Here is a 14,151-nt window from a genome sequence, read left to right as displayed (position 1 = left end):
TTTGTTTTATATACACATTTATATTTTTATATACACTGTACAGATTTCAAAAAAATAAATGGCTGATATTTAACATTGTGCACCCCACAGATGTGTAACTACAAAGAGAAAAGGGAGTGAAAGAGGGGGCTGAGTGATACCAAGGACAGACAGATATCAACAACCCCAGTAAATACTGATGATTTTTTTTTAATACAGGACACGTCACAATCATTTGTACAGTATATAAATTAAAATGTTGCTGGTTAACCTCTCTTTGTCTCAAGCAGAATGCCCTAAATTAGAAATGCGAGCTTGTCCAGTAAAATTTACTAGTTTATGGTATTTGGCCAGTGAAGAGTGTAGACAGACAAAACTAGCTCGATTTCTTAAAACTATATACTAATTTACCAAACCCTGACTGTTATTTAACCAATATTTAACCTGCATTGATCAAGGTGACTTTCACTAAGCCTTTGGAATGTAATGCTTTGTCAGCAACACTCAAAATAATGCCTTGTTTAACACACAGGGCCATCAGGACAGACAGATGACTGTGTTCCTGGTTATTTTGGGATGCTCCGATGCTCTGCTCTGACCTGAGACGTGGCTAACAGTGATGCAAAGAGGTGATGATTATCTCCTGTCTCACCTCCCCCCCCCCGACACAGAGGGAGCGCATATGGGGAAGAGCAAGGCGTGGCAGGGTTTATAAGGCACACACAGAACACTTTGTGCCAGAAAGCATGTGTGCACAACAGGGGTGTTTTGGGGGAACGTCAGCTGTGATGTTAAGGTGCCACCCTTCATTTTTCTGGTCTTAGTGTATCAGATCGGACCAGATAAGGACAGATGGGACAAAATGTGAATAGCTGCTTCTGTCTGAACTAAAAATCTGTTGTATGATAGTCATGATAGGTTGTTGTAAAGCTTCTTTGTGACATTTTTTCCTTTGACCTTCACTCTAAGCTCACATATAGCAGAGTTGTCTCCTCCCAAACCAAACGTCCTTTTAAACCACACAAGGAAAAATAACCCTGCTATGAAGAGAGGTTTGTTCCAGCATTGTCATCAACAATTGCAGTGATTCTTAAAGAAGTGACAACTTTTAAAAAAACATATTTCTTTGTACATCTGGATTGTTTCATACAGAATAAAAACGGTAAACAATGTTGTTCTGTATTAAACTGGCAAAATAGAACTCAGTGCAGATATATACACACACAGAGGGACACAAGTTCAAATATTGACACTCACCCACAGTGCAAACACACACACACATACACACATCCAGTAGACAAAGCCGAACAGTGGAATGTAAAAAGACTTTCCCCCAGATATTATTACTGTCATTTGTTTCCATTCATCCAATCAGCACGTGTATATGGGACTTGGGGGAGGCCACATTCAGGCAGTGAAGCAAACAACTGGAAGACTGACTTGTACTTTGTTCAAAAATACCCAAAACAACACGAAATCAGGCCCTTGGACTCATAGTGCTCTGTAAAAATGAAAAAAAGAAAAGGTTTATAGTGTTCTGTAATGCCTGTTGCAGGTTTAATGCACAAATGAATGGAGCTGTTAGACACATTGTAACATGGGTGACAGAGATAGTGTGTTTTGATTGATTGATTTCATCTACATCTGATTTCTCAACATATTACCATCTGTAACCCAAATAAAGTCATTTACTGCCTGAGTTCATAAATTGTCAGTTCACCCAAATCACAAAATATTGAGTGTAGTTTAACAAAAAGAATCTAAACTCAAGGTTCACTTTCTAGCTTTTTCCTTTTGACTGCATCTCCTTGGCAGACGGAGTTTGCTCAGTTGAATCCAAGATCTCACGGTGGAAAAAACCCCACAGACAGTTCAGTTCCTGGCTTGCACAAAATGGCGCCGCACCCAAACTAACCAATTATGGGGTGACACTGTGTGGTCCGTGCTTTCAATGATTTTCGTTTGGACTTCCTCAGGGAAGGTTGTAGCTTTGGCCTCATCACATCATGTCTTGGGCTTGGTGCGTATTGGTGCAATGGAAAACTGTGAGATGTGGCTGAAAAAAAACATAAGCACTAAAAAGCTAGTAAGGGGTCCTTTAATTAAGATTTTTTTTTGTCATTAAAACAATAACATGTTTTTCCAACTTACCCCTAGTGGTATCAAGTCATACAGAAAGTTTCAGTTTTAGTTTCCATGGTACCACTGAGACTTTTCCCACCATGTGATTGAGATAAATGGAATTCTGATTGTAGTGCTCAAACAATTGATGTTGTTGAGGACAGATGTTTTCACTGATTTCTTCTACTTCCCATGAAAACCATTTCACTGAGAGGTTTGTAGATTATCTGATTAACCAGAGCATTGTTTCTGCAAAGACAAGCTGCTGGTGAATTTTTCAAAAGCCACTTCAAATGCAATGAGCACCACAATGAAATCCTGTTTATCTCCTTTGTATTTGGGGTGGCAGCAGTGATTTCAGGGAATCAAACTCGCTATCTGCCTGATTTGATACCAGGGGTACGTTAGAAAATACTGTATGTGTTTTCTGTGATTCAGGTGGACGGACCCTTTAACCTTAGTGACCTCCCCACATCTTCAGCTAACTTCAACACCACAAATACTAACAATACATTACCTTATTTTCACCATTATTATGTAGCTAATGCTGTTTTCAACAATATCTTTAATTTAGCTGTGCAAGTCCTAAATACTCCCTCATTCACATTCACACACACAAACTCTCTCTCACACACACACACACACACACACACACACACACACATACATACATACACATTAACCCACACTTCTGCACTTATGGAAGCTGGCTTTTTGCTTGTTTTCTGTGTCTGGAAGAACATGTGGATTCTTTAAGTTCTTTTGAAAATGAAAAAAATAAAACACAACATTAATCACTTTACTCTTTTTTTCTGTCCATCGGGATTTCTTTTCCAAGAAAATAGGAACTTTTTTTGACACTTTCCCCTATTGGACAGTGTTAAATGTTCTTGTTCATATCCTTTTTTTTGTTGAAGAACTTCATTTGGGGTTACAGCACATCACCCACAGCACGCACAGACAACAAAGGGTTCCAGCCAAGGGAGAATTATTACAGTGGTGCCAGAGAAAGAGTGAAAAGTGAAAAAGATCAAACATGAGTTGAGTGACAATGAGTCCAATTCCAGTCTAATTCCATTTTAAACATAGCCCATCACTTTTCCATTGCCTGTGTCGGTTTTCCTGATTTTTCAGGCATTTTAAGGGTATGGAGGAATAGTGACAGTAACGGAAGAGGACTTGAACAAAGACACAAGGAGCAGAGTGGAAGATTCCTCACTGCAACACCAGATGTAGGTGGTAAATGGGTTGCACAGGTCAGCGCCATTCACACTGCATGCATGAACGCAGCCTGTCTTGCCACCACAGAGGACGGTTGGAATATCAGTTTGATCCATTTTTGGTTGGTAGTTTGTATTCATGGGTGGCAAGAGGTACTGCTCCGATGTTACACTGGGTATGGTTGACAAGGTGCAGGAAAGGCTGAGGGGTATCTTCTTCTACTAATCTCGTAGAAAGAGGGCACAAGGAGGAAGTGAGTAGACATTAAAGATATTATAAAGAATATTTAAGTTCAGACATAGGGATGAGAGGGGGTCAGGTGTGAATCAAAACTTGACAAGGGTGAAATTTAAGGATGGTGTCACAAAGACTGAGGGCAGAGGATATCAAAGAGGCCTGAGAACGAAGAGATGAAACACATTGTCTGCAGCCCAAGACTGCAGTTAGGGAGTAGGGGATATGTGCTGAAGGCAGGGGCTGAGAGGCTGATGCTGAATTCTGAGGGGAATAACACTGTAGGCAGGTTGGTCGCTGGGTTCCTCAGGCCTTGAGAGCATGCCACTGGGACACAGCAGTACGAGGACGACCCATCATGTCTTTCCAGTGTTTTACCTCTGCAGGGCCACTCTTCCATGAAAGATAAATCTGTGAGAAAGAGAGAGTCAATGTAACTCATGTACACAGGGATTGATGTTATTTGTAAAGAGCCTTCCCCAAAAGAACAGTTAAGTTAAAAAAACCTCACCGTGAGTCTTAAAGCTAGGGTAGGTAATGTATTTCAGAAGCATTTTTTGTTATATTTGTTGAAATTCTCTTTACATCCTGACAGCAATCAATAAATCAAATGCTCTGATTTTTTTTTTTAAATAAATCTGGTATCTGTGGCTGTTGCAGGGCTGTAATAAGCCCTGGCATACCTACCTGTTTACCTGCAGGCACTCTGCCCGTGCACTCATTGCACATGAAAATGTGTTTTGGGGGAGTGACTTTGGAGGGAGGCCTGAAGGGAGGGGGTGGGATTTTTTCGGTTAGTTACTTTCAAAATCTAGCTGTGTCTTGCTAGTTTCTCCAAGGTTACCTACCCTAGCTTTAAGTCTAGCCTTGCTTTCACCACTAAGCCTTCCACTGTAATTGGAATTTAACTCAAATCCAGTGCAGAAAAAGAGCCATTAGAGGAAGAGATTTCACTTGCTGAAATACCCTGATGCTGACACTAATGAAGATCAAACACAAGTCTTTAGGTAATTCTCATGTAGGAAGAAAACTCCTGATCTGTACATGTCACGGGAAGTTTTCATTGTCCTCTGACCAGTTTCAATTTATTCATGAGTGGGGTATAACATATTATAACTGCTGTGTAGAGGCAGGCAATATATGTGGTTAGGATGGCAACAAGTATAGCACCTGCAATTACTGTAGATGTGTGATTGACAGAGCACAATAGCTCATCCATGCAGTACGTAGCTCAAAGATTATTCTTACGTACTGTGTCTGAAGGATTTGATTTGAGCTTTGGGGTCTTTCCAGTATTTTAGATGTCAATTATAAATGTATGAATTGTTTTAGAGCTCTTTTCTCCAGTATATATCTGTACTTATAGAGAAGAGGGTATTTGGTTTAAATGCACAAGGAATTGGGACTGATGTGGTTAGAGTTGGGTACTAATATATGAATCAGTAATGGGATAAAATTGATGTGGATGAAATAATGGAATAGCATAAACTAAGGCAATGCTTTATTTGATGGGTCTGTAAATTCCTAATAATTTCCTAGAAAGTTTCCTGAAAAAAGCAATTTAATTTGGCAATAATTACAGCTGAAGCAGAGACAGTTTTAAATTGGCACACTTACAATGAATTAATTCCAATTAATTGTTGAGCTAGCGTAACCTAGACTCTTTCAGTCAGCGCACAGCAGGTCATGCACAAATGTGACTTTGTCTACAGGAAACCATACAGTTTAAAATGGAGCAGTTCTTTCAAAGAAATTTTTCCAGAAAGCAAGTAACTAACTAAACTCTATTAACAAAAATAACTCTCAGAACTTCTCCATAATTAGTACAAAAGTACTCAGTTTTTCCAAGGAAATATTCTGAGAAATAATTAGGAAATAACAGACCCTTAAACTAACCAACTGACCAATAAAAAATATACAACAAAACTGTATTGGTAACACAGTAGCCTAAAAATTGCCTCTTAGCCTTGGTGTATGCAATAGATCCTTGAGAAATTTGGACTAGCCAATCTTCTCCTCAGGACAATATATGTGTTTTTCTTAGAGACAAGCAGGTAATTCACAGATGAATCATAACTGAAATGTTCAGGCAACAAATGGACAATAATACAATGTGCCCTATATCAAAATCAAAAGGGATATTCCAGTTATAGTTAGGGGAATTTGAACACAAAATGTACATTTTAACAGGTGACTGTATTTCCATATAACAGCATGCACCTGTATTTGCTTGCATGCCATGCTTATTGGTCATGGTGTAAGTCTAAATAAAAGCAACTGGTCCACACTCAAAATGAAGTTTTTTTCAATTCTTCTCATTTGTTGTATATTTATTCATTTACAAAGCAGAAGACTAGTCTGCATGTTCCAGCAGGGGTCAGTAGAGACTGGCTCAGTGATCAGCTGCGATTGGTCTGTCACAGAGTCAGAGGAAGAGAAGAAGAAGCGAAGAAGCGAAGAAGAGGGAAGGAGATACCTTTCCAATGACATCATTGCGACTGAGCCTGTCCTTGTCCATGACGGTGATAATTATGGTGGTCTCCCTCAGCACGTGGGCAGGCACGTCAAAGGGGAAGGACTCGTTGAAAACAGGGTTCAGACAGCGCTTCATTACCACAGTCTTCTTCTTCTCCACACGCTTGTCCTTGTGCATCAACCACACTTTTACATAGGGGTCTGAGGAGAGGAAAATATGCCAGTTTACATGCTATTCACAACATTGCATTCCTGCTTACTATAATTGAATTCAATGTTAATTTGTGTGCTATCATGGATTTAATGTTATTTTCTAGCAGTGAACAAAAACCATAATTTTCTCATTTTCATTTTGAAGGAGCAATGATGTAGTAGGGCAACAATAAAATGACATGGGAGATGAAGGAGCATATATACCAGAAGTGCCTCCAATGTCCATGGCTTTGAGGTTGCGGGCTTTGATGATGCTCACAGTGATGGTGTTGGCTGTGGGGTTGTAGCACAGAGACACCAGCAGATCCCCTCGACTCCCCTGGCGAAATTATACACAAAAACAGAGGAATTGTTTACTTTTTCATCCCCTTTTACATTGTTCTCCCTTGTGTTGCTTGCTGTGTATTTCTGTTTCTTCCCCTGGCTGTCTGTGTTCTATCCGTCTACCTGTCAGTCTGTCCATATTCCCTGCTATCTCTTCTCCCACCAGCACGCTGCCACATCTCCTGTGGGAGTATCACGACAGCCAGGCATGACATCACCCATTAAATTCTGTCCCATCTTCTCTTTCCCCTCCTCCCCGTTCCTCTTCTTTCCTCTACACCCCCCTTCCTTCTTACTCACGCTGCCATCGCTACATGGTTTCAGCTCCTTCCAGAAAGTCTGCATGTTGGCCAGGTCCAGTTTGTTGAGAGGGACGGATACTTCTCCTATGGGGTCATTCCTGCTGAAGCGGTCGTAGTCGAGAACCTGCAGGTATAGAGTCCTCTGGACCACCTTCTCATAAGGGAACCCTGAGAAATTAATTGACACAACACAGTCCTGATAAGTCACAGTGACGCAGCTAGGAAAAGAAACAGTGCCTGCGTGTGCTGTGAACATTGTTAAGTTCATGTTTAAGGTATTAGGAAAGCCTCCTCCAACCTTCAAACAGGAAGGTCTCATTCCAGTGGGGGTTTAGATTCTTCCTCTTGACTTTGGTCTCCAATTTGTGCTTCTTGTCTGGCAGCAGGTAGAGTTTGACAAACGGATCAGAGGTGCCAGAAAAGTCCTTAGCAGGCAAATCCTGGCCCTTGAGAATTTTGACAGTGAGGGTGGAGTCCTGAAAACTGTATCCAACACTGAACTGAATACGACCCAGCTTCTCACACACTGGACCCTCATGATCATCTTCCTCCGAACCTGGAGACAACTAAGAGATACAGGAGGAAGAGGAGATAAATATTTTGTCATGTGGTTTTAGCTACATTGTAATGGAGGAAGTATTTATTGGATTATTACTGGTTCATTGCTCTATTTTCATAAGATATGCACACAAGTTTTCAGGAGCACCTACATCCTTGGTGTAGAAAACGATTCCTTGTTCCATGAACAGAGATACATTATAAGCTAAGACCAAATCACATTTCACATATTAGTTTGCCCTATTTAAAATTATTATTTTATATGAAGTAAACCAGGAGCGAAACACTCAGTTACCAGTTTATTGATGCTTGTAGTTTGTGGTGCTGTCAAATCGTACTTGGAAGAGGTGTTTCTAATATTTGGTCTACCTTCTGTGATACAGATACATGAGGTGGGCAAAATATTAAAAGTCAGTTTAACAGAATAGTTGTTGACAAAACAATCACAACTCAAGATCTACTTACTCATGTGTTCTAGAGCTTTTGACTGCATCACACAGTCCTCATCAGCAGACTGAGTTTGCTCAGTTTCCATAGAATTGATGTTCAAACTGTCCATGATTCCTCTAGGACTCATCCATGTGTGACTTTCTGTATAAGTGGCATGGATTGTACACTAGTTTCTACAATCCCACAATGCAATGTGTTGCATGTTATATATGCGATAAATTAGAGTACTGTTATATGTATATGTACTGCTCACTATAAACTACTCACTATAAACGAGTGTTTGTTATATAATAGGGTTTAGTGATGAGTGAATGAGGGAGTGATTTTGGAAACAGCACTAGAGTTCCTCAGAATCATGTTTGAACAAAGTTTGAACATCTACAGTTTCATAGCAACTGAGCAAACTCAATTTCTTGATGAGGACCATGTGATACAGTCGAAAGCTCCAGGGCAACACAAGTGAGTGGACCTTGACTTGAGTGTTTTGTCGGTAGGATTTATTTCAGGACTGATGTATTAACTGCATTAGTTTTAACTAGGTGTACCTAATGAACTGGCAGTGGAATGCATAAGAGTCTACAAAATGTAGTACCATGAGAATTGCACCACTTTTATCAGACCACTGGGTCAAACTCGGATATATTCACAGCATGTTCACACACAGATTAAACACTTCCAGAAGAGCTGACAGGTGGTATCACACTAAATAGAGATCTTGGAATCCACAGGGGGCACTAATTCTGCACTTCAACATTAAAAACACAGCTCTTAACTGGCAAACTAGCATAATGTTATGTCACATGGTCGCTGAATGCTGTGCGATAAAGGCAGAAAGTGTCCATGGCTGTGTGGAGATGAGAGGCAGATTATCTGTTGGTAGACAGACCCTCTGACTGATGGTGGCGTGGCCTGGAGGGAGGGACGGAGGGAGGGAGAGAAATCCAGTTTTAAAAGTGCTATCTGATGGTGGAGGAGCTAGAGGCGTTACTTAAGGAGCAGCTCCAAAAATTTAATATCCAATTCCATATTCTCCCACACATTTCTGATGGTGCTGCTCAACCTCATTCTCCATGCTGAATTTGATTACTTTTCATTATGCAGTCCTCCACCTAACAGCTGGCCTAAATTGGTTTTCCCCATTTTCTGCATTGGGAGTTCTCTCTTTTTCCCAGAGTCCTCCCTTCTCATTCAATTCTTAAATTCTCTTCTCTACTTTCTTTTTCTGAAACCAAAACAACCCACGTGCGGTAGATGCAAATTCTCTTGGAGTACAAAACATGGCCAGGTTTGGACAACACTTTAAAGGATACATCTGGTGATATTCTGTACTTTAATTATTGACAAATTAATTGAAAAAAACAAAACCAACAATGAAGTGATTCTACTAATAAGTATTGTCTGTCTAGCTAAAGCCTGATATTATACACAGTGTGCCATTCCTCTGTGCCATTGGCCTCCATTATTGTTATTTTGTTATTGTTGACAATAACAAAATAAAAAAAAAACACATTGTCTTTCAAACAAATAAAGCACATAAAGCACATACAAACTGCAAATGTGTGGATGTGTGATGACAAGAGGCAAAGACACATTCACACCACACTATCCATGGCTCTGTGAGCATCACAATAAAAATGAAAGCAGTGTCAGAGTACATCCTGATAAGAATCATGTGATGCTGAGAGGACCCACATCCATCCTCCCCCAACCCCTATCACCTGAAACACTTGAGGGTTGAATGTATATATACGCTGACGTTCAATGCCATTTCTCAGCATCCGTCATTTTCAATATAGACTATGGAATAAAGTCTGTATATACGGCCATGGATTTTTCCTACAGCAGCACAAGTGGCTCAAAAGTGCTGGATGGGTATTTTCAGCATGAAAGGAGGGTTGTGTAATATTTAGACGCCTTTGGCAAAACTGCCCAGAATGAGTATTATCATTAAGCACCACCACTGTGAATTCCTCAGACACACCATGAAACCCACATAATTACACACTGCTCATACCCATCTCCATATTCTTGCAGCACCCAAGCACTGCATGTTCTTTTTATTACTGAACCTCGCTGAATAAGGCACACATCCCCTCCCCACCCTGTGTCTCACTTCAGGGTGATTATTACTGTATGTTTCGGTTAGTTGAGATACTGTATGGCAATTATTAACTGTTATGCTCTACAGGTGGGTGAGCTGAATGGGATGAAGACAGGTACTTTTTGAGTGATGAAAGACTTGTGAGGAGGAGACACTTCTCATTGGACTTCGCTCAGTTGAACTGAAGTGTGTAGGCTTTCTGTTCTCACTGTCCAGAACCAACATTGTGTATTATTTACAGTAGGTGGAAGACAAATAAATGCAAAATGAGGTTAAAGGATCATTCTGGTTTCTTATTTAGTTATAAAAAGTTGTGAAAACAAAAACACTCAAAGTAACTACTGTGATACGGCAGGCAATGGTAGGTCAGAGTTAAACCAGGAGGTCGGTCTGTAAATAGTGATGGATGTTTACAACAGACAGTTTCGGAAATAATGTTGACACCTATATTTTCTCTTCCAGATAAGTTTGGCTAACCTGGGAGTTGGCTTAAAACCCACATGATTGACTGAATGCTTGTGTTTTTCACCCCAAATGGCCTCTTTTTAGCACTGCTGCCATGTTCCCAGATTTCAGCAAGTCATTTGATAAGTAAAATCATATTATTACAGATAGAAGTGATGGGAAAAACTACAAAAAAGGACTAAAGTTGTAAGAAGGTGGAATTACAACACTGAACTAACACACAATCACAAATCCTGCTATAAAGGTGGGTCATTTTAGCCACAGTGTTTTTAGTGTTAGTTATCAGTATTTGTTTTTATCAGTTTTGTAAACGGCTGTTTCCAAGGTCAAGAATGAACTGTCAAGCTGTACAATCAAACTGCATCAAACAAGAGGATTACAAGTTAAAAACAAAGCCACACAGACATAATGAATATAAACAGTAAAGGAGGTTTATATGTAGTACTAAATTTCATTTAAGTGAATGTAACCTGCTTTTATAACAGTGTTCACAAGAACGTAAACTAGTTAAAGGCCCAATTTGAGATTTTTGCATTATTGTGTCTAACCCCTTGGCTTATCTTCGACTTCCTTGTCTTAAGGCCTGCATGTAACTTTCATCTTAGATTAGGAAAGATGATCTGGAAGCACCATTTGAGTCTTTCAGCAATCTCATTTATTTTGATTTAAAAGGCTTTGCTGACAGCAGTCCTCCTCCTCTTAATGTAGATGAGTTCAGCAATGTGAAAAACAGACAGACCACGGATGAGTTAGTGGTGTGTCAATAAAATGTGTCTCATGGAGCTACAGATATACTGTGTTGATATTGTGTGTTACCATGAGCATGTCACTGGTGACTGAGTTGGCCAAGTCAGAAACAGAGGAGTTGGCATCGTGGCGGCGTCCGGTCTCGTCTGGGGTCTGACCTCTGGGGCTGCTGCCTGGTTTGTTACCCGGAGTCCTGTTAAAATGGATACAAAACACACAGATATTCACATAAACATGCTTGTATTTGGCGCTGGTGTACATTAAATGCACTTTTGTTCTGGGGCTGGTTTTCATGGTTTGGGAAATCTTCATGCTACAGCATAATGATATTTTCATAATGTGCTTACAAATTTGTGGCAACAGTTTGGGGAAGGTCCTTTCCTGTTTCAAATTGACATTGCCCCAGTGAACAAGGAGAGGTCCATAAAGAAATGTTTTTCCCAAGTTTGGTGTGGAAGAACTCAACACCAATTGCGAGCCAGGCCAGTACCCGACCTCTCTAATACTCTTGTGAATGGGAGCTGGAAACAGGGGGAAACAGCTAGCCTGGCTCTGTCCAAAGGTAACAGAATCCGCCTACCACCAACTCTAAAGCTCACTAATTAACACATATATCTTGTATAACAGTATATCTTGTTTGTTTAATTTGTACAAAGCCAAAGTGTAAAAATGACAAGTTGTGGTTTAACGGGGAGTTTCTTGGCTGGGAGAATAGTGACTTGGAGTCTCCACTGTTTTCCTGGCAACTGCTGTTTCCCCACTGTTTCCAGTCTTTATGCTAAGCTACATTAATGGGGTGCTGGCAGTAGCTTCATATTTACTGTACAAACATGGCAGTGTTGTCAACTATCACTGCCCATGATTGAACAGTTACATATGATTGTCCACATACTTTTGGCCATGTAGCATATGTTTCTCAAGCAACGGAGGCTGTGGTGAGCCTCACTGCTGTGGACTACAACAGTATTGGATTAAACAAACATACAAACAGTCATCTAGAAACAAGTTCTTGCTAAATTTGAGTATAATTATAACAAACAAGGCCCCAAGCTAAACCCACACCAATGTGAAGCGTTATCCATTACCACCCGTCACTTCACACACTCGGAGGACTGTCCATGCACAAAATTATGCCATAGACCAAAACCAAATTTACAGTACAAGACCTTTAGAAATAAACAATAATACATCTGACTGATAATGCTTGAAGCAAAAAGATAATACTCAAAATACTCAAATTAGTAAAGGGTAAAAATTGCTTCATATTATCTAACAATTTGGTAAAGATCTGATACCAATCTAGGCGTATAGACAAATTAGACTAATGAGCAGTTATCGCTGTGAGAGATACGAGTCAGAGAGACAGAAATACTGAGCGAGGGAGTATGTTGAGCTGTAAAACACAAAGGTAAAAGCAGAAGTGAGATTAGAAGAAGATATTGTGGGAAAGATGATCCGAGAGGGAAGATAAATTTGAAGACTTATCTGTGCACAGAGGTTGAGAAAAAGTGAAGGAAAGGATTTTTCTTTATTAAGACTCGGAACAAAGTGAGGTTACTGACTCAAATTAATGTGAGACTGAGATATCAGAAACACACAATAACACACACAAGCATTAGCTGAAAGAGAAATCGAGGAGAGTAGGGAGACGGGATAAAAAGCCTGGAAACAAAACAGACCAGATTTGGTTTGGGTAAAGAGTCGGATGCTCTAAAGCAGAGAAAGGAAGCAAACTGACACGTTACATGGTCAAGCAAAATAGAAGGAGGCTGAAGAAGGAGGGGTGAGAGATGGACAGGGTTTGTGCAGCAAAGAGACAAGAGAGAGCGAAGGAGAGAAACACAGAGAGGAGGAGAAAGGATATGTTGTGGATGAGAAAAGAATCGATTTGTCACTCTGTGTTTATTTCCTATGATCTGCAGGTCGGAGCACCAACAATGCAGCGCAGACTTAATTCAAAATGTAATGTTTTCTGTTTCAGAGGCTTTCCAAATACATCTCAGCTTATGTATCCACTGATAAAGACATCTGAAACATTGTTTCTCTAACAGGTGTACAGATGTACGCAAAGAAAGCTAAAAATATTCAATTACAGCTTCTAATATCAACCCACTAACACATCAGGGAACAACTGTTGCCTTAAAATAATTACATAATACATGGCAGTCACACACAAAACACCTGGCTGTCTCGCTGTGCCATTGACTTGACTCCCTCCTGTACAGTGGTGTGCTGTGTTCAAGGACTCACTATACCTATTTTGGCCCTTTCATTAAAAAACTTTGTATTATAGCTAATCATTTTACAAAGCAGGCCACAACGTTTTACATAATTTGTCTTTCTTCCACGCAGCCTGCAAGAACCAAAATTGATAATGAATTAAGTTTGTTATTATTACCTGTTATATGTTTATTATTGTGTGCATCTGTGAATTTAATTATTATCATTAATATAATTATTATTTTGCAGGAATACTTATGACTTTGTTTAATTTGTTTGTCTACATTAATGCTAAGATGATCTTATCCCATAGATTTATAATGGGACTAAGGTAATCTCAGTCTTACGATGTTTTTGCGAAATCGGGCTGTGATCAATTGTTTAAAAAGGTGCCCAACTGAGTTAAGAGTGGAAGAAAAAACATATTTGACCATAACATATACAAGAACAGAGGAATGGACTGGTTTGGGTTTTTCCAAATGTTCTTGTTCATGCTGAGAGAATCTCAGAAGGACTGACTTTTCTGGATGGAAATTGAACATTTGAATGGATATGGGGAATGTCTAATAAACTGTCATACCCAGATCTAATCATCACTCTTTCCTTGACAACAGAAACAACACATGCTACCTTACTGGTATCCTAAAGGCTTTGCTTTCGCCCCAATCCAGCCTGTATTTTCTATTTATTTACAACGAAATGAAAAATGTTTAGATGCATAAAACTTTATATGAGTGTTTT

The 14,151-nt window shown here is 39.7% G+C and overlaps 1 protein-coding gene across 2 annotated transcripts in view; it reads right to left on the bottom strand.

Annotated features, from left to right (window-relative positions):
- syt7b (synaptotagmin VIIb) overlaps positions 1-14,151 on the bottom strand; it is a 100,316-nt gene continuing 86,165 nt past the window's right edge. For both annotated transcript variants that reach the window (XM_044200774.1, XM_044200782.1), the window contains 6 exons: positions 11,260-11,383; positions 7,168-7,435; positions 6,868-7,037; positions 6,448-6,562; positions 6,032-6,231; positions 1-3,966 (listed from right to left, as the gene is read on the bottom strand). In XM_044200774.1, the coding sequence (XP_044056709.1) occupies positions 3,862-3,966; positions 6,032-6,231; positions 6,448-6,562; positions 6,868-7,037; positions 7,168-7,435; positions 11,260-11,383 (982 nt within the window). In that variant the 3' untranslated portion in view covers positions 1-3,861. The remainder of the gene's footprint in view (positions 3,967-6,031; positions 6,232-6,447; positions 6,563-6,867; positions 7,038-7,167; positions 7,436-11,259; positions 11,384-14,151) is intronic.

Source organism: Siniperca chuatsi, linkage group LG1 (assembly GCF_020085105.1).
Source record: "Siniperca chuatsi isolate FFG_IHB_CAS linkage group LG1, ASM2008510v1, whole genome shotgun sequence".
Lineage (NCBI taxonomy): Eukaryota > Metazoa > Chordata > Actinopteri > Centrarchiformes > Sinipercidae > Siniperca > Siniperca chuatsi.
Note: the sequence above shows the minus strand (reverse complement) of the source record. Positions and strands in the feature narration are given on the sequence as shown.